This window comes from Phaenicophaeus curvirostris, chromosome 1 (genome assembly GCF_032191515.1).
Source record: "Phaenicophaeus curvirostris isolate KB17595 chromosome 1, BPBGC_Pcur_1.0, whole genome shotgun sequence".
NCBI classification, from domain to species: Eukaryota; Metazoa; Chordata; class Aves; order Cuculiformes; family Cuculidae; genus Phaenicophaeus; species Phaenicophaeus curvirostris.
Genome location: NC_091392.1, coordinates 25611135 through 25637679, shown reverse-complemented (window position 1 = coordinate 25637679; position 26545 = coordinate 25611135). Strand labels below are relative to the sequence as shown.

The 26545-nt window shown below is 40.0% G+C and overlaps 2 protein-coding genes across 5 annotated transcripts in view; one reads left to right on the top strand and one right to left on the bottom strand.

Moving 5' to 3' along the window:
- CFTR (CF transmembrane conductance regulator) overlaps nt 1-13508 on the top strand; it is an 87771-nt gene extending 74263 nt beyond the window's left edge. Inside the window, exons 24-27 of the mRNA XM_069850973.1 lie at nt 6723-6812; nt 9844-10016; nt 10361-10466; nt 12083-13508. Coding sequence (XP_069707074.1) covers nt 6723-6812; nt 9844-10016; nt 10361-10466; nt 12083-12289 — 576 coding nt within the window. The 3' untranslated portion in view covers nt 12290-13508. The remainder of the gene's footprint in view (nt 1-6722; nt 6813-9843; nt 10017-10360; nt 10467-12082) is intronic.
- Nucleotides 13509-19315: 5807 nt separating this feature from the next.
- CTTNBP2 (cortactin binding protein 2) overlaps nt 19316-26545 on the bottom strand; it is an 84348-nt gene continuing 77118 nt past the window's right edge. For all 4 annotated transcript variants that reach the window (XM_069850943.1, XM_069850956.1, XM_069850949.1 and 1 more), the window contains 4 exons: nt 25284-25344; nt 24228-24360; nt 22219-22320; nt 19316-20082 (listed from right to left, as the gene is read on the bottom strand). In XM_069850943.1, the coding sequence (XP_069707044.1) occupies nt 19837-20082; nt 22219-22320; nt 24228-24360; nt 25284-25344 (542 nt within the window). In that variant the 3' untranslated portion in view covers nt 19316-19836. The remainder of the gene's footprint in view (nt 20083-22218; nt 22321-24227; nt 24361-25283; nt 25345-26545) is intronic.

The following is a 26545-nucleotide window of genomic DNA, read 5'->3' as shown; positions in this document are numbered from 1 at the left end:
GTTCCTAATAACACTTTCTGGGCTTTGGTAGCTGTTAAAAGATGCTGAAGTGCTCATGCTGGAAACACAATGACTTCGATTTTGCAAGCACAAGAATCATAGAATAACCAGGTTGGAAGAGACCCACCGGATCATCGAGTCCAACCATTCCTATCAAATACTAAACCATGCCCCTCAGCACCTCGTCCACCTGTGCCTTAAACACCTCCAGGGAAGGTGACTCAACCACCTCCCTGGGCAGCCTGTTCCAGTGCCCAAGGACCCTTTCTGTAAAGAATTTTTTCCTAATGTCCAGCCTAAACGTCCCCTGGCGGAGCTTGAGGCCATTCCCTCTTGTCCTGTCCCCCGTCACTTGGGAGAAGAGGCCAGCACCCTCCTCTCTACAACCTCCTTTCAGGTAGTTATAGAGAGCAATGAGGTCTCCCCTGAGCCTCCTCTTCTCCAGGCTAAACAACCCCAGGTCTCTCAGCCGTTCCTCATAAGGCCTGTTCTCCAGCCCCCTCACCAGCTTTGTTGCTCTTCTCTGGACTCACTCCAGAGCCTCAACATCCTTCTTGTGGTGAGGGGCCCGGAACTGAACACAGGATTCGAGGAGCGGTCTCACCAGTGCCGAGTACAGAGGGAGAATAACCTCCCTGGACCTGCTGGTCACGCCGTTTCTGATCCAAGCCAAGATGCCATTGGCCTTCTTGGCCCCCTGGGCACACTGCTGGCTCATGTTCAGTCGCCTGTCAACCAACACCCCCAGATCCCTCTCCTCCAGGCAGCTTTCTAGACAGACTTCTCCTAGTCTGTAGCACTGCACAGGGTTGTTGTGCCCCAAGTGCAGGACCCAGCACTTGGCCTTGTTAAACCTCATGCCGTTGGACTCAGCCCAGCGGTCCAGCCTGTCCAGATCCCTTTGCAGAGCCTCCCCACCCTCCAGCAGATCAACACTTCCACCCAGCTTAGTGTCATCTTCAAACTTGCTAAGTATGCACTCGATGCCTTCATCCAGGTCATTGATGAAGACATTGAACAGGGCTGGACCCAGCACTGAGCCCTGGGGAACCCCACTTGTCACTGGCACTTGTCGCTGTCACTCACAAGAGTGACCGAAAATTTAATTTTTCTGTTTAATGACCAGTTTTGTGTTGTGATAGATTCCCTTTCAAAAATGTTATTCCATGGCAGCCCGATTGGCATTTATCTAAAGTAGAAATGCAAAGAAAGCACAACTCTCTCCTATCTATACATTCCCACAACCATGCTCTGAAATTTCCTCAAAGGCAGCAATTTTTAGCATTTTGACCTTGCAAGACCAGGCCTTTTCTTTACCACCAAGTTACACATCCAACAAAACAGAACCAAGAGCGTGGTGGTGGGTCCGCTGTTAGATTTGTTTCTTGCCTGAGCCCTACCCACAGCCTGCTTGGTCACACACTGCCTGCTGAGCTGAGGCTTGCTTGGCAAGCTGCCCTTTGACAACCGATCTGTTGTCGCTCTTTCTGTCCTCTCTTCACCATTTTCATGTCTATTCCTGTAAAATTTTATTTATTATTGCTGGTTCAGTTCTGTGGCATAATTGTTGCTTCCAAGTATGAAAAAAGTCACCCCTTCAGATTGAGGCAACTGTGCAGTGAACTGCAAATGCAGCTACATCTGTTTAGTTTGGAGGACAGGTATGTCATACAGCTGTCCTCCAAAGGGTGGCTGTATAGGATGAAAGATGATTTTACCAGCATTAGATATGTCTCCATTGGGAAATTTTCCTGATATAGCGCTACAGCCAAGTATAACTTTCTGTATTGGAAAGGGCCTCCTTGTCTCTCGCATAGTCATCCCTTTGCTCTCAGACCCTGCTTCCTCTGGGATGTGGTTGCGCAGCTTTCCATCTCCAGCGAGAGAGGAAATATATGGACTGAAGAGAGATCTGAATGCTTGCTAAGAAGTAGCCTCCTTGCCCCAGTGAAAATTATGATTAATAATTCTCATAGCTGAGAACTCACTATGGAGTCACTAATGGTATAAACATTCTGCAGCCATCAGCAAAATGTGAGAGATATTTATCAGACAGGCAGTGTAACTTGCCCTTCTGCTAGTGAGGTGCATTGTTAGTTCATTGTTAAAATTACACATTTAGTTCAGTTTGGAAGTCCTTGATACATAGATCAATGCCAGAAAATCCCAGCCCTCCATTCTCTGGAAGGTCAGGGGAGTTGCCAGCCTGTTTGCATGCTTCAGCTCACAGCTCCTGTCCCAAAGCCTTGCCAAAGAACTGCACATTATGCCTCAAAAGGCCCCACATTCAGCGTGAAAGTTTATGCCAGCACTTTACTAGCGTGAAATAAAAATTGCATATGCCACCCTGCTTTTCCCAGCAGAACAAAGAGAGCCTTTTGTACTTTGCCATTTACCTACAAATTCAGAATAAAAAACCCCACAAAAAACCAGTTGCCTTTCCTTTCCTGTGAGGCTGGCCTAGAGCAACTCATGGATATTCAGTCTCCAAGAGAAGAAGCTTCACTAAGAAAAGCAGAATGGAGCTCTACCTGAGGCATGCTTCCTCGTGAAAACTTTACAGTGCTCCCCCTCCTTTCCTTTTCCCTACATTTCCAGATTTAGAAGAAAAGAAGTGCTTGTCCTCTACGAGAACTTCATTGATGTGCGCCTGCATAGCATACACAGCATCCTAACACACTGTTGTCTGTTCCACAGAGGCAATGCTGGAATGGCCTGTGGGTTGGTCAGGAATCACGCTGAGCTGGAGCAAAGGCAAACCCCTGTTTCTTTCAGTATCTCAAATCCAGCTGTCAGCACTTTAACAGTAGTGTGAAGGGGTAAATCATATAAAGCACATTTCCTGGAGCGCCCACAAGGAAGTTCTTTCCTGTAGCTCCTCACACGAAGGCACTGTACGCTGCTCTTACAGGATGTTTGTCATTCTCATGCAAAGCAATTGCTCCAGCAATAACAGCCTATTTGGAGTATAATCCCAGCCCAACATCCCTTCTTCCTGGGCAGTCCTTTGTGATGCTTCTTCTGCAAGAGCTTCCCCACCACGTTTCCAGGGTGAGGAAATCCAGCTGCGTCTGGTTTCAACACATTGGAGCTCTTTTGCATACAGGTCCTAATGTAATTGCATCTTAAAGCATTTAATGGAGTCAAAGTGAGAAAATGCCTTCAGAAATTTGGCTTTGAATGGAGAACAGGAGACCTGAAGTAAATTTTCCAGTAAAATAAATGAGGAGACATGCGAGACCCATAAGGTGCTGCTAGCTCAAAGGAAGGAGATGACTTCTGATGTCTTCTGGAGCATTATTCCACTGCATCCTGGCGGTTATCACACCATTTTCTACTTGTAAATAATCTGTATGGATTTGTGTGGGCATCAAGCTTGGGATGAAGAATAGGATCACTACAGTTTGTGTGACTGACAGCTGACAAAAAAAATCACTTTTGTACTTAAGAAGTGAAATTCTGCAAATTTTGTCTTGTAGTTCCAATTTTTCAGTAGCCATCTCACTTTTTCATTATATCTATCTGTTTCTCTACCTGTTTGTCTTCAGCGCTGCTTAATCACCTCTCACACCCTTCAAGGCTGTTCATTTTCAGAGGTTGCACGGGTGGCTGTTCATCAGCGTGCCAGGGCACTCCTGCGCAGTGCAGCCTGCTGGCTGCTGCCACTTCCCAGAGATGGTTCTGCAGAGATGGTCCTGCAGAGGCTGAGTTCCTGCAGGGCATCAAGATGAGTCTGCATCGCCATAGCAGGGAGCATCTGCTGCACCAGGTCCCATGCACAGAGCTCCTGGGGATATTAATTAACAACCCCACATGCTCATTTCAGGTAGTATAAAGGTTGTTTCCTGCATGGTGGGTTCAGTGTTGCCAGGAGCACAGCATTTGTGTTTGCCAATAAGCTCTGTTGGAGGCAGAGGTTTTAGCATCTTCAGGAGAGAGAGAACATAATAGAACTGGTCCCCAAAATACTTGCAGATCTTCATTGCTGCCATGTTCTTATTCATGTCTCAATTTTAATATTAATGTGAAGTCCCTAAAGGACACTTAGGAAGACAAAACCTCTAATAACCTAATATTAAAGCATTCATATAGCAATTTAAGTTTATTTGATGTTGATATTGTTACTGTAATACATACAAAGTGGAGGAGGCTACATGGAGATCATTTTCTTGTTACTCTAACTTCTCTCTATTCATGCAACGGGTATATGGTTCCAGCTCATGTTGCATTTGCTTTCCAGCACTGGGGCATGTAGGAAAAGGGGTCCACACATTCAGCTAAGATCTTGCACACAGGTTGTCTTTCATTGCAAAACCAGCTACTCATTCCTTGGCAGCCTCTTGACAACTGATCCTTTACTCTTTTGTAGACATTTGCTTGGATCCTCCAGGGCCTTGGTTCTCCACATAACACTTAGGAAACTTATCACCATGAGCTGTGTGTATCCCACACCATAACAAATACACAGAGACTCTATCCACTGACGGGGTTTAATGCCCTTCAGAGGGGTTAATTTACAATATTTGGAGTGGTCAGGGCGTAAACATGACCATACGTACGTGCCTGAGTGTTTTGCTTGTTGGTGGATGTCACATCAGAGGAATTCATTTGTTCTACGTTCACGTGCATTATCATCCTGAATGAATTTGAACAAGTGACTATGAGGGAAATGGTTCCAGATTTGATGTGTTGCACCAGGCATCCATTCCCCTTTCCAATGCTCTCCTGATTTCTACTTCTTCTGTGTTTATAAGGATCAGATAAGCCCATGGGATTAAACTTCAGGGGTTTCTTCACTATATACTTCAAGCTGTTAGGATTTTGGGGTTGTTTTTTTTCCTGCTTCTTTTTACATGGACTCCAAACCGCCCACGTCTTACACAGTATTCACTCAAGTGAACTCTATGTGATTTCTGATGAGCTGGGAGGAAGGAGGTGTTGAAATGGAGGGAGAAATACCAGAATTCAGAACAATGGAATATTTACTTTGTGAACAAAAAAAAGTACTTTTCGGAATAGCTTACTTTTTTATTTGAAAGCACAATTACAGGGAATAACAGCAGTTTCTGAAGAAAGTAGTACCCTTTATTTCCCTGCCAGCTGCACTTCAGCAGGAATCTTATTCAGCACTATCTTCCTTAAAACTGGTTTGTTTAGTTAACTATTCTTTAGCACTGAGAAATGAAAACACCTATTCCATTAGTTAAATGTATGGTGCTCAGCCCCACGTCTGACACTGTTCCCATAGCGTTATTATTTCCACCGCACCCACTACTTGTAAGAATCTAATCCTGCTGCAAATAAGTCACCTCGCTTATGCCACCTAACCTGTGCAGGGCATGGGAAAAAGGCTGCACTGTGCTTCACTGAAGCATTCATTGTTACTAACAGTCATGATTATAAAGGAAGGAGTCCACTCTTTCTCCTAGTCTCTGTTAAAAGTGGACTTCTGGCTGCATGGACCACTGCCTCCACTGCAGCTCGGCTGGTGTGTTGCTGAAGATATTGTCCCATTTAAATCCTCCCCAGTGATTGCCGGGCACTGCAATGCAGCTGCTTTTCTCCTCTGATCTCTTGAATAAGATACTTCCTTGTTTCTTAAACCAAAGAATTTATTGTCAGTAGTTTACATCTCTTAATAAAGCAAATTAATTAAAGTATTTTATTTTAATCTGCCACGTTTAAACTTTTAATTAATCATAATTAAATGATTAATGTAAATGTGGGTATAAATCACTTTGAAATCTGTTGAAAGAATGCCCAGTTCCCAGGTTAGGTCAGGTGGAAATTGTGGTAGAGTGGCCAGACTCTGGGAAAGTACTTGCTAAGTATATTCGCTCAGTCATTTTCTGCTGGTACAGTGAGTCCTTCACTGTTTTCAGTAGCATTTGGCTACCAAGATTCCACGAAATTATGTGGTTATGAATCACTGGTGTTTCAACACATTTTCTTTGAATAAATATTTTCTTTAGGAATACAAAAGAGAGGAAAATAATTGTCTCAAATCTTTCCTCTTGGTGTTTGTTCCATATGTACAAGGAAAGGGCAAGCAAATGGTAATATTTCTCAACAAGACACATTCTTTGAGAGCAAGTTCTCCCTGCTACATGCAGGTGCACCTCACAGCATAGAAAGCAACAACTTGGTTTTATGTTATAAGAAATGTTGTGTAACCTCATTGTCCCCTGAAGAACCTAATTTCCACCAGAATCTGACACACCCACACTATGTAAAAGGAGAATAAACACATATTTAATTTCGTCTGAGAGCCACAAAACATGTATGTAAGGAAGTTCATTTTAATCTGCTTGCCTACACTGATGAGAAGAGTGGAACTGAGTAGTAAACTTCAGTTCATGGGCTGTAATATCTGTCAGGGAAGTCTTGTTTGAGAGTGGGTTGTCATTGAATCAGATGTGAGTCAGGTCATTCTGTGTCACATTTCAATGAGGTGACAGTGAAAGAGAGAGGTAAAAATCCCCTTTCAGACAGGACTGGGATGTGGTGAAATATTGACAGAATGATGCTGATATATATTTGGCTACAAGTGATTAGAAGAAGAAAAATTCATTGATGAAAACCAACTTGGGACACTGTCCCTGAATAGCAACAAATATCTTGGTTTTCTTTGTCTCAAAATAAAATTGGTTTACAAATTAGACTCCTTTACACAGTGTTTAGGGTATCTACTTACATGTGTCTGTATATCTTTTTTCTCCTAGAAAGTGTTCATATTTTCTGGAACTTTTCGGATGAATTTGGATCCTTATGGGCAGTGGAGTGATGAAGAAATCTGGAAAGTTGCAGAGGAGGTAAAACTGTTCAGTGTTTACAGCAGAGTGCAGTATAGGTCAAATGATTGTCATATGTGATATTTATACAGAGCCTTAGAAAGAAAAGGGCTGAAGGAAGATAATGCTATGTTATAAACCACGTTTTTTTATTACCTAATAAAAAGATTTTATCAGAAAAAAAAATATATAAACAGCACAGTCTGGGTTATGTATACAGTGATTTAGTGTTTGTGAGGTTTTATGTTTGGCTCTGATGGGTGACCCTAAGAGAAAAAAAGTGGAAGAAGCTGATACAGCAAAATGTCCTGTAAACTTTTCTCATTTTAATGTTTTGCCAAATACATGAAATCACTGGAAGACATCTTTCTAGCAAAATGTGTAAAGATGACGAGTAAACATTTTGGAAGCCATTAAAAAAAGGGAAACATGTCTGTGGCCTGTCCTAGAAATAAGACTGGTGTTGTCGCAACAGGAAATTTTTATATTCAGCTTAGAAAAATCTTCCCATGATATATTTTCTAGTTATTGCTATTCTCAGGCCAATGTAAAGCCAGCTGAGAAGGAGCACTCTCTGACACCATGTTATGTGCTCCTTGTGTCACAGGCAACTGCTTCTTTTATGGAAAGTCAGTATTATGGAATATTAGATTTTAGGAACCTGAAGGTTTTCTTCTAATTTTATGTTGAGGTTTTAGTAACATTTTAGTAACATTTTGTAACATTTAGTAACATTTTCAAATTCCCCAAGTTTATAGGCCAGATTTTTACACTTCTGTTTCTATATTCAGCTAAATCACCTGCATTATGGTTGTCAGGTGCCACCTATTGGTTCTGAAGGTGCTTAATATGCTACACAGGGGTGCGTAATTCCCAGAGAAAAGGCAGATGAGAGTTACGAGAGGGAAAGGGCTGCACCGTAGAAAGCAGATTTCTCTTTCCAAGGTGGGGATGACCTAATTAAAAGAGATTCAATAATGAATTGGTGCCATTTTCCTTGTTCATAGCAAGTCTCAAGTATCAGAAAATGCTTACAAGCATGAAACTTAATCAGGAAGCTTCCTCCTTTCCCATCCAGGAGGTTAACCATGTCTCTGCTCTCTTTCTTAGGTTTATCTAGTTGTTCTGTATATGTTTGGAAAGGGGGCAAGTACACACTTTCAATGAGTAATTTGCTGACAAGTAAAACTATCATGACGTTCTTGGTTGAATGATATGACAACAGATTTTCAGCCAGTCCTAGCAGAGGCAATGAGGTGCTCAGTACTGTGTTCCTCTGCTTCTCTGAGCCTGGGGAGTAAAAATGGAATTCTTCTGCTTTTGAGGATTGTTTTCACTGTGTGCATGAATCAAGGCTGGGACTTCGAAGAGTTAAATCTTACTTACATCAGCATGAAAAAAAATATTTTGAAGTGTTTATTGTTAAGGAGCTTGGCAAGTCCATATGTGTGATACTGAGGTTTTCATTGCACAGGCGAGAATGCAAAGCAAATAGGAAAGAAAAAGAGTTGCAGGACTTTTTAGTAGGAGTGACTGGATTGTTTACAAAGTTCATGCTCTTGAAATCAGGCTCATTAGTGGCAGTCAGTGTAACTTGGGGAGCGCAGTGCAGAAGGAAGGTTAACTGTCAGCTTATCCCCCTGACTCATATTGGCTCCTGAGGATTTAGTGAATACTGCTGAGATCAGCATCCACTTTTTATCCTCCTCACGATCAGCTACAGAGAGCAAGATGTTGTCTGAACAGATGCCAGATGTTTCACTTTTTATTGCCCTTATATTGTAGCACCTCAGCCTGTCAGATGTGTCACCTTTTGAGGCTAAGTTTTACTTTTGCAGTCATCTATCTGGACCCTGCAAATACATGGAGAGATCTGTGCAGTTTTAAGAAGAAAGCACCTTTTCCAGCCGTTAGTTGCAAAACCTCATTAAAAGCACAATATGTGTTTAGAAGAGGAGTGAGAAGAGAGCAGTGGCCTTAGTTTGCTTATAAATAAAAGTATGAACTCTTCAGAAACGCGACAGACATACCCGCATCCCCCAGTTTAGTATGGTTTCGTGTAAAATGGAAACACAGAGGAGGAATTAGTTTTTTTTTTGGCCTGGAATGAAAATTAATTGCAGATCAGTAATGTTTCAAAAATCCAGGAGGGGCTCTTCGTAGGCCACTTGGGTTGCATTGCATTTTTATAACATCTTTTGGAGTAGTGCAACTTATCTGTTTCTTAGTTCTACAAAAGCTTCTCTCTAAACGCTGCTGATTAAGCCAAGGTTGGTTCAGACCTAAGGGAGATGCAGAGCTTTGCTTTGAGGTGTTCAAAATTCATCTCCCAATAACAGCAGAAAGGAACACTGGTAAAAAAAGTCAGAAAACGTCTCCTGAGCTGGATTCCAGTTTCTGGTCCAAGCAAAGCAGCTTCACTTGGCACAGGCATCCCTCTAAATGTTTTGTCACCAGTACTTGAGGGAAGCCTGTGATGCCATTAGTGTGAACAAAGTGTGCAGAGCCTTTAGGGCAGCAAAAGGAGCAGATGGAAACGCTCTCAGAGCCAGAGACAATGGCCAGGGGTGACCTGGGCTATTTTCTCTGTTGCTGTAATGTTGCATGTGAATTTTGATAATTTCTTTTTACCCTCCTAGTAACCAAAGAGTCTTGGTTACTTTTCAAAAATTGCTTTCTTTAACAATTCCAATGACATACGTCACTGCTGGGTAAAAAGTTTCAAATGCATTGCTCTCTCTACCCTGCTAACTCAGAATCTTTTTGTCAAAAAGCCAAAAGTCATTGTATGTGACAAACAAATGAAGCATTAACTCTCAGCTTCTCAACATAAATCCTTGAGTGTTGTAAGAGTCAAATATTTCAGTGCTTTTCACATCATCCAACTACTGGCTTGTAGTCTTTATAGGACAGATTCTACTTTTCAGCAATTTATGTTTTCTCTTTGCTGTCAGGAATGAGTGGCGAGGAAATTGAAGGCATTGGTTGCTGTACCCACAGTCAGCCGTAACTGGATCTCACTGAGCTTTCCTGTCCTTTTTGTTTCTGGCAGGTTGGGCTGAAGTCTGTAATTGAGCAATTTCCAGGCCAGCTTGATTTCGTTCTTGTGGATGGAGGTTGCGTCCTCAGTCATGGTCACAAACAGCTGATGTGCCTGGCCCGGTCAGTTCTCAGCAAAGCTAAAATCTTGCTGCTCGATGAACCAAGTGCTCACCTGGACCCTGTGTACGTTTTGTTCATTTGTTCTGACTTCTAATATGAAATGAGAAAAATCAGTGAGGCAGCACCATAGAGAGACCTTTTGTAATTTGTCTAGTCTGTTACTAAACTCGATTTCAGTAATACATGTTAGCAGTGGAGGATCAGGGATGCCTATTTACAACCTTATCTTTGTGGATAACTACTTTCCCAGCAGAAGTGCAGCACGCTGAGACACTGCAGAGTGTTGATGTCTATGCATGTGAGCTTCACAACATGCTGCTAGACTATTATAAATACCATCAATAAAGCTATGAGCTGTGCTGGCCTGTACATTGCAGTCTAAATGGGGATGCTTGTCTGCCTTTCAGAACTTCCCAAGTCATCAGGAAGACTCTGAAGCATGCGTTTGCCAACTGCACCGTGATACTCTCCGAACACAGGCTGGAGGCAATGCTGGAGTGCCAGAGATTTTTGGTGAGCATTTCCGAGTCTCACATACTGTCGTTTCATTACATTTGATGAATGTGGGAAACACACCAAGCAGGATTGATGAAGTTGGCTGGGTTGATGGGGTCATTCAAGGCAGTTGAGCAATCTAGTTACCTGAAGAAGAGCAGCAGGCTACTGTTTGCTCTTTCATATGAGCTGCCGTAAGCATCTGTGTTCAGATGAGCTGGAACACATTATGGGAGACCTGGATTCCTCCTTTCAACTAGGACAGTTTTGTAGGTTACCATGCTGCTGGTCCTGGTGCCTTGTCTTGATTTGTTCAGGACATCTAGAAAAATCCCAGCATTTCACAGAGCTTTACCATTGCTCACACAGAAGCAGCTGCACTTGTTCTTCAGTAACTGGAGGTTCCACATAGCGGAGGGATTTCCTGAGAAAATATCTGATGATCAGAATCGCTGATTTCTTTAATCAAGCCACTTGATTAAGCCTTTCTCATTTAATCAAGGTGAAAAAGTATTGAAGTCCTGTGATATTTCCTTTGTTATATAAAAATGGTTAGCAAAGGAAATAAACGGCAAGTCATGTTATTGTTCTTAAAAATTAGTTCCTTCCTCTGTATTTTCTTGACTCTTCCATAAGAGAAGACCTTCATACCTTGGGTATGTTAGCACAGCAGGAGGAATACATTCTGAAGTTGAAGCGAGTTAGTCCATAGGCAGGTTGTGCCACCCTTTGAGCGCGCTGCTCCTGTACGTGTACTGGACTTCACCCTTCCAGCCCTCAGCCCACGCTGCTCTCAGTTGTGTTGGCAGAGCCCCTGCAGGCGTGGAGCCCCTGCTGGAGTGGGTTTCCCTCCCTCTGGACAATTTAGCAACAGTGCTGCTAAAAGCTCTGTCCTGTCAGACCTGTGCCCTCACCCAGGACGTGCTGGTGTTGCCGTGCCGGCGAGGGAGCCTGCTGCCTGACAAGGAGGCTTGTGCAGCCATACAGGGCAAACCTGTTGTCTCCTTCAAACACAGGCCAGCGGCGCTTTCTTCTGTGGTGAGAAGAAAGCAAAGAAGACCTGGCACCTTCCTGGCAGCCGGCTCCCTCTGCTTGTGATATAACTCTGGTTTTGGCAGTTAACGCTTTCTTAACCTGGCAGGTTAACAGTGCAAGAAGAAACCAGCAAGCCTAGCGGCACTTTGGAACTTGAGCAGGACCTCGACCTTTTCCAAGTGCTAAAATTGTAATGTCTGGTTTTATGATTGTAATTAGAAATTGCAAATACTTTTCCCGTTACAAGATGATCTCTTATCATAGAATCATAGAATCACGAGGTTGGAAGAGACCCACCGGATCATCGAGTCTAACCATTCCTATCAAACACTAAACCATGCCCCTACCACCTTATCCACCCGTGCCTTAAACACCTCCAGGGAAGGTGACTCAACTACCTCCCTGGGCAGCCTGTTCCAGTGTCCAATGACCCTTTCTGTGAAAAATTTTTTCCTAATGTCCAGCCTAAACGTCCCCTGGTGGAGCTTGAGGCCATTCCCTCTTGTCCTGTCCCCTGTCACTTGGGAGTGACCTGCTCTGTTGGCTGTTATCTGAATTCTGTGAGCATCACCGTGTAAAACAGTGATCTGTTTCTTCAGGTAATCGAGGACAATAAATTGCGACAGTATGAATCAATTCAGAAGCTGCTGAATGAGAAGAGCTTCTTCCGGCAAGCCATCAGCCACGCCGATCGCCTTAAGCTGCTCCCAGTATACCACAGAAACTCCAGCAAACGTAAACCTCGCCCCAAAATCACTGCCTTGCAGGAGGAAACAGAGGAAGAAGTGCAGGAGACCAGGCTGTGAGACGTGGTGTGGGCACCCTCTTTGTGGAGTGAATCGTCGGCCAGTGCCCCACAATGCCAGGATGTGCACTTCTGAACCTGTGGGAGCCGTGCACAAACTGAACTACATGTGCATTTGGGAATTACTTTCCGAACATGGTTAATCGTGTGCAAGATAGCACATTCTTTGAAGTTTCACCACTTTTAATGGTAAAACCAGACTGCCTTTGAAAAGCTGCTCTGATTTGGTACAAATGAGACAACAGGCAGAAGTAACCTGCCCGGCCTGACATAGTCATTTCAGAAAATTTAGAAAAGTTCTTGCTGGGGTGAGAAGTCCAGACAGCTGGAAGAATATGGAAAAATAATCAAACCTGTGTGGAAAATAGAAAAATCAGAATGTAAAAAGCCTTTTTGGATTAACTTCCTTCAAATGAATTAAGGGACACCATCAGCAGAGTGCACAGAAAACTTCCTCCTCTTTATTTTTCATGCAGTAACTGTAATTTCAATTTAGCAGAAAGGACCAAATGCACTTTCATAACAGCACACGGTTCAGCCTGCGTAGGTGAGAATGAAGAAAGACTGACTTGCAAGCCAGTCAACCTCTGTCATGTCTCCACATTTAAGGGAGAATTGGAGAATTCCTCTTAAAACCTAAGAGAGACTCCACCTGGCCCTGCACACATTCACAGCAGGATGAGCGCAGGCTGACCTCAGTATCTAGTGGAAGGTAGGACTCCCAGCTGGGGAACTGGAATAGTCTGCATACGTCTGGCAGCTTTACATGCTTTTTACTCTGGCCTATAAAATAAAAAGAAAAAAACCTCTCTGAAGTAGACTTTAATAATGAAATTAATTTTTATACTGTTCTGGTTTGCAGTTTTAAGATGAAACCGAACTTTCTCTAGGATTTTATTTATTTTAATATTGTTGCAAACATTTACTAAGGAAATTATGTATTTTAAGAGTGATTATGTGCTACAAGGAAAAATGTATTTGTACAAAAAGTTTTATATTTGGATTTTTTTTGGGGGGGGTAGGTTTGCTACTAATCTTTGATGGGACAGTATGATAGAGCTGTCAGAAATGAGGGCAGCTCCAGTTAGGCCAGGTACTGTCCACTGTTGTCTTTGTGCACTAAAGTATCCTAGTGATGCAGACATTTTCGATTTTTTTTCTTTAAATAAAACCAAAAATTAAAAAAGATACTGCCTGTGTGACATGTTACAACACACCCACCCCACAGTGCAGCCACTGCAGACTTGGTCAGCCACTTCCACTTTGGTCGTTGGTGCTTAGCAATATGTGCATCCTTTTAATAAATAGTTTATTTATTACAAAACTAGTTGATAAAATCCAAGGTCGTTTGGGCTGCCTGTGGGGCGGGCGGCACTGGTTGGTACTACAGACTCTGGAGTAGCACCTGTTGTCTCCCCATGAAAGAACACAGTACTGCAGGTGGAAGCAGCACAGCCTCCTTTATTCTCATGGGGTAGGAATTTGGCAAAAGAAAGGCTCTAAAAAATGCACACAGCCAAGTCTGGCTGAGGGGCCAGGGCTGCTGCAGTGCAGCCAAGCCCAAGGAGTGCCAAGGGTCACTCTTTTTCAGGATGTTACTCAGAGGAGCAGACATACCATGTGGGAGAGTTTATTATCTAAACAAACAAGATTATATGGGAAGATGAGCAGAAAAGAACCACTGTGTCATCAAAATCAGTGCGTATCTCAAAGCTTGCACAATTAGTAGTGTTATTTTTTGGGGTGGGGGTCATGATTAGAGAGCGTTAGGAGGTGGCAAGTTGGCCTGAACGGACAAGGAGACATTTCAAGAAAGGAAAAGGAAAACGTAGCAGGAACCTGTAGTGGAGTTGGTGCATGCGGAGGCTGCTGATACACACACTTTGAAGGGAAAAATAAGAAGTCGATCTACTGGCTGCCCCCAGCCCTGTAGCACACACTGCCCAACTCATCAAAGCAGCTCCTGCCATCAATACCTGGCTGCCACCACCCTGCCTGTCCCAAAGAGCCCAGGCAACATTCAGCAGAAATTGTTCTTTATCTACACTCTGAGGGCAAGCGGGAAAAGGCTGGACAAGGCCATACTATTTCATCCAGCCCAAAATTAGTGCTTCAGCAACTTTGCAGCTTAGGCTGGAACTGGAGGAAAGTTGGTACCAGCCTTCATACTGGAGGTGGAGGACAGCATCTGCTTCCCCACAAAGGCTGAGAAGGGCGCGTTGCCATCTAGAGTGTTTGCATACTTGCTGTCTGTGGGATAACAGCTCCCAGGGCTGTTAGCCTGAAGCTGGTGCAAAGCTGCACATGCCGCTCGTGGTGGGAAATGGTGCACAAGGGGGAAAATAAAAGCCAAAAAAAAAAAAAAAAAGAAAGGGAAGTGAGGCTGTAACCCAAGCATAATGGAAGAGCAGAAAAACCAATTACCTTCATAAATATAGGATGAGCATTATTTAAGAGAATTCTTTTCTTTTCAAGTTCTTCAATACATTTGAGAAAACAAAGCAGCCACATAAAAAAGATTACTTTTCCCAAAGCATTTTGTTATTATGATAAAACCACACATTTGCTATTAAGGTAGGTGGTTGGGTGGTGTATAATACATGGCATGCTGACTCTAGTACTACACATGAAGATTTGATTTTATAGCTTACCTGGATGCAACTAAAAAAGTTGAAAAGAGTGAAATTATTCAGCAAAGGGTCTGTATCTGTGGCTTTCCTTAAGGACAGAGGCGGCTGGCCAAATTGCTAATACAGCACTAAAAGGCTCTTAGGACAGCAACTACCAAGCAAGGTTAGCCTAAACAAACTTGAATTCCACACATTTAGACATCCTTATAAATCTTACATACAAAATAAATACACAAAGCAACTTGATCAACATCATTACTGGGAACTGCTCAATATCTCACTGGCCTCAAACAAGCCTGCTGTTCCAAAAAACCAATTTTGTTTTCACAGTTGTTTAACTGATATCTTACTAACTTTAATATTTTATTCATGAAACATCTATGTCCCTAGTCTTTCTTAATTTCCACCTCCTCCATTTCCACAAGTCTTGTGTCCCTCAGCCTGCTGTACCAGCATCAGAGCTGCTAAACACCTGATTGCCTCCACACCTCTTTAATTCTGCCCTGTTCAAGCAACAAGGTTATTTCTGTGAAATGTGGCAGCTCTGGGAAATAGCGCCTTTTAAAACATTTCCTCACATTAGGATTGATTCTGAATTGGCATCAGTTGCTAGAGGTCAGTTCAGAACTATATAACTTTTTGCATTTTATTTCCTTTATCTTGAAAGTATTCTGGTAACATTTTTCTCCACTTACTGATACAGAAATATAAAATATCACTTTAGAACTGTGTGTACAGTTGTTCACTAATGGACAATTAAATGCTGCCTAAAAATCTTCACAAATAAGTAAGATGCAGTGCAATACAGCAACACATTTCCTTCACAAACCCTCCTGTTCGCCAGGAACAATTTCCTGTTCCTAGATTGAACGATATTATTTATTGACCAGGACTTACTTCAGTCTTAAAATATAACAAAATGCAACTGAAAGTTTTCAAGTGATGTCTAACTCTCTTGCCTGCTATTTTCTTTCTTAACAGGTTCTTTCTCATTGTGATCAAAGCTTTAATGTGTGAATTGGTTTTTTTCATTTCCCGTCTCGTCTTTTTAACATACTATAAAAAATGAATGTCAGTGTCATTCTGATGTATTCAGGAGCCTACAGTTATCATGTTGTCTCTGTGAGCTTGGTGCGGCTGGAAAAGGAACGTGCTGCTGATGCGACTTGGCAGTTCCTTGTGCTCTGCTTTCTCCTAAGCGTGGGCTGCACTGCATGACAAAGGGACTGCATCCCAACTCCTTTCTGAGCTAATACTAGCCAAACTACAGTTGGACTACCAGGGTGCTGAGGAAGTATTCCCTCTCTTCTTGACTTCCTTTCTGTTTTTCTAATCCTTGGAGTTAAAAGTCCTCTCTTTCTGATATCTTAACTGTATGCAAAAGCAAACTTCTGCCTTCTGAGTCTGCCTTTGGTACAGCCCAGCACAAACACGCCTTGCGTGGTCTCTACAGTCACTTTGATTTCCAGTTTCTGGAGAACAGTCCACTGTGTAAGTCTAAAGTCTCATAATTATAGTTTGAACATCATTAATATGGCTTTAACTACAGTTAGCATAAAGAAAGTGATCCCTCATTCTTTCTCAAAATTGGCTCCTTCCACAAACATCTTTGAGCGGTAGAGGCTGTTCTGCTTCTCCAGTTCTGCTGCAACGATGGAGGGGTTTGATTTGTTTTGTAAATCACTTGAGCTGTATTATGGCAAGAGATGAACCTCAGAAATTCAGGTCCTTCAGTTTTGCCCTTGTTGATCAATGTTGCTGCCTTTATTGAATGATGGAGCAGGTTTCTCCTCACTTTTCATTTTGGAATTGATGCTCAGCAACTAAGTAACAGAGGCAGAAGTTATCTGATGGACTCTTTTAGGAAATAAATTCCATGTTCCTTGTCAAGAAATAAGAAGTGTAGGAGAAATGCTGAAAGCTTTTATTTTCAGGACTGAGTTGAAGTAGAGAGCTGGAATGTTTAGGACTTACCATGGTCATTGGTGTATGAGAATAAGATCTCATGTTCCTCTGGTTGAAGAGACTGAGCCATGTATAGAATGTAGTGTAGTCAGATAGGGGCTGAATTAAGTCTTTCAACTGACCTAGTGGCCTGTGCAACAGATTTAACCTTAGAAACTTTCCTGTACTTTCTGATACTCCACACAGACAGAGTCTCTCTCTCTTCACCTCTTTTAAAGACATAGAAAGGGGTATTAGATAGGAGAGGCGCACTGCACAGAGCAGCACGTTCCACCATAGATGGCACACTTAAAACCTCTCTGCTTAAGACACAGGAAGGAATGAATAAAAAGGATTCTGCCCATTACTAACCCCAAAATGAGAGTAGTTGATATTACAAGTCATGCATGAGGATTGCTGTTTGCAGCATCACAGGAAGAACTTGAGGAATGTCAAGCCCTGAACTCATGAACAGTGCCTTGACTTTCTTCTGCACAATCTATCACAATCCAAAGAATAAACCAATGGAGAAGCCAGTACATTCACATCCAAACTATGTTATGGTTATGTGTTTTTCACCATGTGAGGGCAGGAATTGAGAAAGCCTAGCAAGGGAGCTTACCAGTTACTGCAGAAGACAAGATTCAACGAGGAGATCTGCCAAATCCCACGTGATCAAATATGTATGAAGATCGCACACTGTGTTGAATTCAAAGACAGAGAAACAAAATGATAGCAGGTAGAAATCAGCCAGGTAAAAGATGTAGATGGAGAGAGATTAGGACAGCAGGCTGAAAAGAAAGGATAATGATAACGAGGGCATTGAAAGGCAATGCTAAATTTAACAAGAGACTTTCAAACCATGAACAGATGATCAAAGTTACCCTCTCTCCTGCAGATGTTCACTCAGAGTACAGCACAGAAGACTTTTGATTCTCACAGACAATATACAGGGTCTTAAAATATAACTCAAAACATGCTTTAGGACACTGTGCCTAAGATCTTCCCACACAGAAACCCACTGCTAACTCTTGATCTAAATGAGCTCTGACATTTCCAAGGTGCATTTTCATGACAGAACAAACTTAGCTTAGAAGCTTGTCAGGAATTTTCTTCTTTTCTTATAGCTTTCCTTTTTTGGAAAAAAGGATTTATTGTTATTACAAACCATGATGTTGTAACTCATGTGATTACTACAAAAACATTTTCCATTTTGTATTCTTCCTCAGCATGGAATCCATGCCCAAGCTTCTCACATAAGTTACCGCATCGCTGCTCACACCACTTCGGCACAGGAGGGATCCTTCCAGCTGAAACCCATTGCTCTGACCTAATCTGGTTTGGAGCTGACTCATTCTGCAAAAAAACCCTGCAAAAGTAGCATCCCATTTTTTAGCACCAAAACTGCTGCTAAAAAAAAACCCAAAACCAAACCACCAACCTCTAGAGAAATCATTGGTATTTGGTTATGTTACTATCACATGAGAAATTGGTGTTTTAATGAAACAGTGATAACTAAAAGACATGGCACTTTTTAAATATATTGTGTGGGAAATTATTACAGAGATAAGCTTCTCATAGTCTGTATCTTCAGAGATTACACACACATAAAAACTGAGAGACATAAAGACAATACGCAGTACAAAAATTTTATTGACATGAGTTTGGGATGACTCTTTTATATATAAAGCAAAGCTTTAGGAAACAGTTAAGTAACTCTTTCCTCTTCCAGGCTTAATTTGAGAAAAATGCTACTGTGGAAATCATAGGCATGACCTTTTACTGTCCATAGCTCTCAAAGCCATCTCCTGATTTCCCATCAGTAAGTACCTAAGTCTGATCTGAAGAAAACTCTGCACTTTCCTCTGCCTGCCAGATGAGGTATTGATATCACAAGCATTTCCACATTATTACAATTCACAAGTCTATAATGGTAGCTCCCATATGGAGAGACAGGGGAAATATTCACTTCATAGAAACTCTCCCTTGTGGGAACGCGTTCTATGTTTGTGTAGGGGGGAATGAAAAAGACTTAATTTTAACTGCAAATCAAGTATCATTTCACAGCAATTACATCTTAAATCCACAAGAGAAATTGATTATTACATAGTAACTCATGTTATCGCTACTACATTATCTCTGATAATACTGTAGTTAAGCTTGTGCTCAAATTCTTTTTCAGTAAAATCTGTTTCTGTAAAACACTGTTATTTCTTGGATATTTTAAAACACTAATGAAGTATACAAAAGTTTTTACAGTATACAAGAAAAACTATGTTAATAAATGATCGCATATTCTTCAATTCTATCAAAGAATAAGAGTCTGAAAAAAATAACTTTTATTGCCTTTTAATTTCTCAATCTCTTTTGTTTTTTTTTAAAAGATAGAAGTTATAACAGAAATTCATGACATTTTAGATGAAGAGAAACAAAATCACAATTCAGCAGGCAGATGATGGGGAAAATTGAAGTATTTAATATGGCTTGTAGCTGAAAGTAATTGATCTGCATTTCCAATCATTTTAGTTATTGCCACATTCCATTAATTTTTCATTAAGTGAAGATAAAAACATGTCTTTTAAATGCATGTACAACAGCTTGAAGCCATTGCTGTAAATATTGTGCAACTAATCTGAATGCAGTTTAACACATGAACATAATAGACTATATTTATGTACAGTATATACACAAACAGAATCCTGTGGTAATACCCCTGAATATTATCATTGAAATGAGTAATTTTCATACTAAAAGAAGAAGAAAAAAACATCTATGAAGGTGGCAAAACTGCCCATAACTGAAGCTAAACTCAAAATAATTTCCAGCTGATTTACATAGAAATAAAACTGTGGTCCTGTACAAACTTTACATTACAGGGAAACAGTTTATTTTTCAAAAAATATTTACATATTTGAGTACTTTGTTCTTTGCAATAGAGATTATATGAACACTGAAAATTGTATGGTAGGCAGGTTTATTTATTATTTTTTTCTATTTGTTCTTTTTTGTGCAAATTCCAAATCTCTCTTTTTGTGTTATTATCTGCCTCTATTTGCCTTGTATTACTGCTGCTGCTTTTTTTAGTATTCTGAGAAGGCTGGGTGACTTTGCTTCTAGGAACAGGAAGAAAAGATTTAACTCTGGAAACACCCAACTCTGTCTTTGATTTACTATTGCTGCTTTCCACAGTTCGGCTGCTGCTGAGAGGACGCATTCCATCCTATGGATAAAAAAAAAGCATTTTCTGTATAAATAATTATTGCTGTTTGACCCAAAAAGCAACAAACCAACCAACCCCAGGAGCCTCATAGAACCCTTGTCATTTAAAGTCTTTGCCATTTATATGACAGCTTTTAAGTACTTAACAAACAAACTGTGGCTCTTTTTTTGCTTCTTCGACTGAAAGGAAATATCAGAATTCTATTTATTTTCAGGAAAGGATGCTTTTCTAATCTCAAACTCTTTCTTCAGACACTAATTCTGGCAGCTGCATAGGTTTATTGTTGTTGCAATTGCCTCTAAAAGGTTGACTTCTGCTTTCAAAAGAGGCTGGAGACTGTGCTCTTCTAGATTTTTGATAAATTTGTTGTAGTAATGATTAAGTCTAGAAACAGTTTGTCATGCAATTAGACCTCCTTCTCCTCTACCAAAAGGATGGGTTCTGTTTCCATCACTTTGGCCAACATTTCCCCACAAAGATATGGGAAATCATCATTTTATTACTCCATATAAAATCTTTTGACTAAGTTTTTCAAAAAACTCAAAGGTAGCTAAGCTTGTCTACCTCCAAAGTCCATATAGGTATGCTTTACAATGTTAGAAGTAATTTTAAAAGGAAAAAAAGTTCACTGGGAATAATTTACAGTAGGAACAGGTAGGTCAGCTGACTTACCAAATTGTCCAGGCATCACTTATATGTGAAGTTCTGATTTGCAATGCCTGAAATCAATGTGTTTAGAGAAATATTCAAAAGCAGTATATCTAAATGTGGATCTGCAATGTTATAATTGTTTCTGTTAACAGAGGCTGTTCTCTGAATTGTAAGTAAAACTACAGGAAATATTGTAACAATGTTAATATTTGGATATGAAAAAATATGATAGTAAAGTTGGTAAATCATTTATCCAACTTTATCTTTTTTAATATTCAAGTGTGCAAGTTAAGCTAGTTATTTCTTTGTACCTGCAGAAAATAGACAGTGTTTGTAGAAAACAATTTGTTGCAGTCAGATAAAAGCATCTGGACTGGACTCTAGAGGACCCCTAGTAAGGGAACACAGAGGGCCTAGAGAGGGAACACAGAAAACAGATTCTGCCCTGGCAAAGGCTAACTGAGCCGTGTGCTCACAAGTTCTATTGATGTTCAAAACAACCAAGGAGCAGGAAAGGAAATGGAACAACGTGTAAACCAGAAAAAGTGTAATTTTTACTTTATTATCCCAAGAATGAGAATTAAGCAGGATATAATTTCATTTTCATATTTGGTAGGAATGTCAGCACCCTCAATCAATTATTTCAATTTCTGAAAAGAAGAAAGTAGTGTATCTTCTAGCAGTATTTAGCTTATTTTCCCACTCTTGAAACTGCTCTGAAGTTAAAGAAGCTTGTTCACATTTATACTATCTTTTCCCAGAATCATGAAACTTATCACATAGTGTTTCATTTGATTTCTAATAAATAATATGGCAAGAGAACTGTATATTACAGCAAACAGTGAGGTAGAAAAAAGAAACTGAACACATTTCTTAAGAAAATCCCATTCTTCACAAGTTCTGGTAATATTGTGTCTTCTCAAAATTTCTACCTGAGAGCTTTGACACCACAGCAAGTTGATTCTACTTAGATAAAGACATTTAAAAAGACAGTGGTTTGAAAGTATATATATTTGAGTGATAACTAAAAAAAAAAAAAAAAAAAGGGCAGAAAAATGAATCATGTGCCAGCAATTTTACATTGAGAATTTCAAAAAGTTCTGTGCTTTTGCAAACTTACTGAATAATTTAATTGGGAGGGTGGGGTGGAAATGAACTCAGGACTTTTATTTCTCTCAAAATCCTATACAAATAACTTATAAAGTCAAAGTAATGTCAACAATACTTGGCCTAGGGAGATGGCTTTATGTAAACATGAAAACTGAAGCAAATATATCCATTGTTTAATAAATCTTTAGTTTCCATTAAGACACATGGAAGGAACTTGGCATGGCATGCCTAGTAACTTTCCAAAGAATCACGACAGTTTATTCTTCTAATAAACAGGGCACTAGAATACAAATTCTTTGAATGCGATTGGGAATTCAGATTTTGGAGAAACTCAAGACGCTTTCCCTATCCTACTACAAAAGTCATTCCACCTACCTTTTGTGCTGTTGCTTTACTTGGGTTAGCACCACTTGCTGAAAATACAGGACTGTTCTGAGAGTTATTGAACATCAATAGCTCATCCTTAGAATCTGCAATCTAAAAAATATAAAAGGTGGTGGTTTTTTAGTTATTCACAGCATAGAGTCTTGATTTTATTTTCATGTAGTTTCTGTGCAATGCAATACATACATAAATATCCAAACAACGATTCAAATATCATTCCTTTACTCTTGAGTGTGTTGGTAGAAGATGGGCGATAAAGAGAGAGATTTCACATTGTATATTATCAGAGGAAGATTAAACATACATTTCCAGAGCAACTTGTTCAGTGGAGCTTCAGGGCCACTTGCCATTACATTTTATCCAGCTCCAGGAACATCACAGAAAGGAATGATCCTTTTCTTTTCCTCCTGCCATGTTTCCTCCTGCCACGTTTCTTCTCAACTATTTTGCATCGAACCTTGTGACCGTGCAAGAGCAGATAGAGCCTGATCAGCCTTCTGTCCTCATTGAAAACTAGGTATTTTATCCGCAGGCAAGTTGATTTAATTCAGCTGTGCAACTGCAAAAGTACTTGTTCCTGACTTAACACAGCAGCAGGAATGTATTTGAGTGAAAGGGTAAATTAGAGACCAAAAGTGTTATTTTGATGGTAGCTTGAAACTACATCACACAAAGAAAACATGCAACAGCACCCTTACTTCTGTAAGGCTCTACTAGGCAGCTAGGGAATTAATAACAGAAATTCCAGTCATCAATGGTTCCACCCATGGTGAGGAAATTGAACAAAAGACAGTGACATCTATCTCCTTCCTTATCAAACTCATATTTCCTTGAATTGTCAACAATGAGCAATTACAATTAACATGTTATTAAACACAATTTTAAGTTGGTGGCCATTTCTTTAAGCCATCCCATTCCTTCAAGGATAGATATGATAAATCCCTGGTAACTAACTAGTGATTAGCTTGCCAGCTAGGCGTATGTGACTCAAATACTACAAATACTTAAAAGAAAAATAAACAAACCAAAACAGAAGATTTCATTAAATAAGTTCAGCAAATCTTACCAAACACTGTATTTCTTTTTTTAATAAAAACTCATTTGACTTCTAAGAATAAACAGAATGCTTAATGAATCATAATTAATGATGTTCAGGGAGATCCTTCAGGATGTAAGTGCACAGCCTAAGTGGACAACAGCCTAAGGTTGACTCTACCAGTGTTTCAGAAGATATGGAGCAGCTGCTCCAGTGTGAACGCAGCCTGCTGTCCCTGCCATCTACTTCAGCTGTGTTAAGAGGAAAGTAGGAAAGGAATAAGTAAACAGCCACAGCTACAGGGATAGCTGGATACTTTTGGTGGAGAAGGAAAAACAGGAGAGGGCATTACAGCTCCACCCTTTGCTCCAACCGGCCTCCCATAACCACCCATAATGCATTTCAGGGTGAAACAGCCCCAAACCCATGCAAGCCTCTTTCCCTTTCTTCTGCCACTGTAAAGAACGAGAATTAGGCCAATCCATTCTTTCACGCTTGGGGCAGCAAAACTGAGTTTTGCCTACACAGTGAAGGAGCTTTGAGCTAGTTCTGTGATGGCTAATGGGATTACATTACAGAAACAAAATGTGCGATGCATATTAGGAAAAACTTTCTATGTCTTTTAGACTACAGAACAGCTTCTGGGTGGAAGCAATAATAGCATGAAAGATAAAATGGGGAACATTAATGCAGAAAAGGCTGCTGTCTCTAGCATTTATGAACTTATAAATTTCAGCTTCCACTGCAAAAATCTCTACAAGATAAAATACTAAAGGTGTGATTTAAAATAATGTATATTAAACCAGAGCACTTACGCTCAAATGTATAATTTATTAGTTGATTTTGGCTTATTCCCAAATAATTTAATAATTTTCTTCAGTTCAAGCAATGCTTGTAAATTAAAAATTTATTTTAAACACTGCATATGGTAATGATGTAAATTATTTAAAACCCTTGTGTTTACCTTGCTTATATCAGGCTCAGATTTGCTGGAACACATACTTTGAAGTTCCTGCACAAGATCTACTTCATCATCAGAACCAAGGGACAGCCTTTGCTCCAGATTTAATGTTCTTAATTGCTCCTTCTCTGAAGATCTGGTAAAAAAACCCCAACAGAAGCAAAACCAAACCAAATAAACAGAGAGAACAGTTAAAATTAGGCTATGATACAGAATTTACAAATAAATATTACACATGCCTGGAAAATAATAATTTCTTTCCAAATGGCATTTACTACCACAAACAGAAAGAAAATAATACCTAAGTAAGTGGCAGCAATAGTTGTAAATAGTTGTTACATCATGATAGATCTGCTTTCCATTCAAATTATTCTCTCCATTCTGAAATTGTAACAAAAAATTTTTCTGCCTGCAATCTTCAAACATTGTTCCTCTTTTAAGATGGAGTGATCAATTTTACTCCACCTTCCTTTTGGACTTAATTCCAAACACTTAAAAAAACCCCAGGCATACTGGAAGCATAACAATTCCATGCTCTTTGTGCCTGTGAATATGGTAGAACCAAGGTTTCAGACTGAAGTAAAGTCTCAAGTGCAGTTCCCTCTGGATAATTCCTGCACTTTCTTAGAGAAACTCTGTCTCATTTAGACTAAAGTGCATGTACTACACCATTTTGAATTGCCATTCAGTAAGCTAAAAGAGCCAGAGGAGTTTTTAAAATATAATGCCAGGTGAAAAAAAGCATAGTTAGCTTTTCATGGCAGAGCAAGGATTACATAATATTCTTCCTTAAGCCATAGAATAGTCTGTTACATAAAAAGACATGCAGTGCTCTGAGGTCTGAATTACAGAAGTGAGTACAAAAATTACATTGAAGTACATGATTGTTATTTCCTCTCAGAAATTGTACTTTAAAAGAATTCCTTTCTGCAGATACAGAACCAAAACATTACCAAACAAAATCTCTTCATCTATTCATTGTAATGTGCTGGTTTACAACACTATTTTATCACCTTTATCGCTTGCTTAGTGTTACAAATAACAGAAATTAAAACTTACTTTGTTGCAAGAGAAGCTCTTTTCTTACAGTTTGGTTGCACCATAGTCTTAGATTTTATACCTGTACAAAAGAGAGATCAGCTTACTAGTGTGTTATCAGGTGTGCTGATTTCCTCATTCTAAACTCTATGACAAATAGGGAAAACGTATTCCTCCTTACTGGCTAACTATAACAACAGTCTGCCAAAGTTCAGAAAACATCCCTTGAAACTGTTCAGAGTAGTGTTAGGGCCACATGATACTGCTAATATGGCAAACAGGGCATGAGGTGCCCAGGATTTCTTGAAGACAGAACATGAGGTTTTTGTGCACAGCACTCGAACAGCCCTTACTGCTTGTCTCAAAAAGAAACCACTTGTCAACAACAAAGGAGTTAAGTTTGCTTCATTTAAGTAAATTCAAACAACTTATCCAACAATAACTCAGATATCAGAACAAAGAACTTGGAGTCAAAATCCACATTTTATTCTGACATCAGAAACAGAAAGCTACTAAAGTTAAATTCATCATCTTATTTTTTACATATATTCACAGATATTAAGTGAATATGCTTAAATCCAAGAGTATTCTCAGGTACAAGATACAGGATCAAGCATCCTACTTCAGGTTATGTTCATATGATTTCTTAAATCCTCTTAGTGGGATTAGATAAGTTCACAATTCAAACAGAGAACCAGCAAGGAAAATCAGGAAATTAAAGTTGCAGTTCCGCAAAAACAGACTTCTTTGCTTTCTGCACAAGAGCTTAAAAAATGAATAGCTCAATTTAACATTACAAAGTACCAGGTATAAGTTATTTCAATCTTTTATATGTGAGATGACTGAACTATTTAGAATATATGTAGTAAGAACTAAATCTTACTGTTTCTAAAGCATGTGCATGTGGAATCCTCTTTCTCTCTAAATCCCTCCCTAACTCTTCTCTCTGAAGGAGTTACCTTCATTTTTTGAAAGCAAAAATGAGTCATTTGGTTTTGTCCTCTAGTAGTAGAAGCTTTCCTGTTTGACACTGTATTTGGTTATGGCACTCCCAAGTTTTCTTTCTACGCAGATGTGTACTTTCAAAAGGATATATTGCTCCTCCACCTATCAACATGTTATCCCTGTGTAGTAAACAGCTTGTTAGATGGCTTATGATATTGAGGTGAAAATACACTTCAGAAGTGCCAGTCACTAATATAACTTTTACATTTATACATGCATATAAGTGCACATACCCTGTCATATAAATAATGCTTTATCAAGCATTAAATGGAAAATGA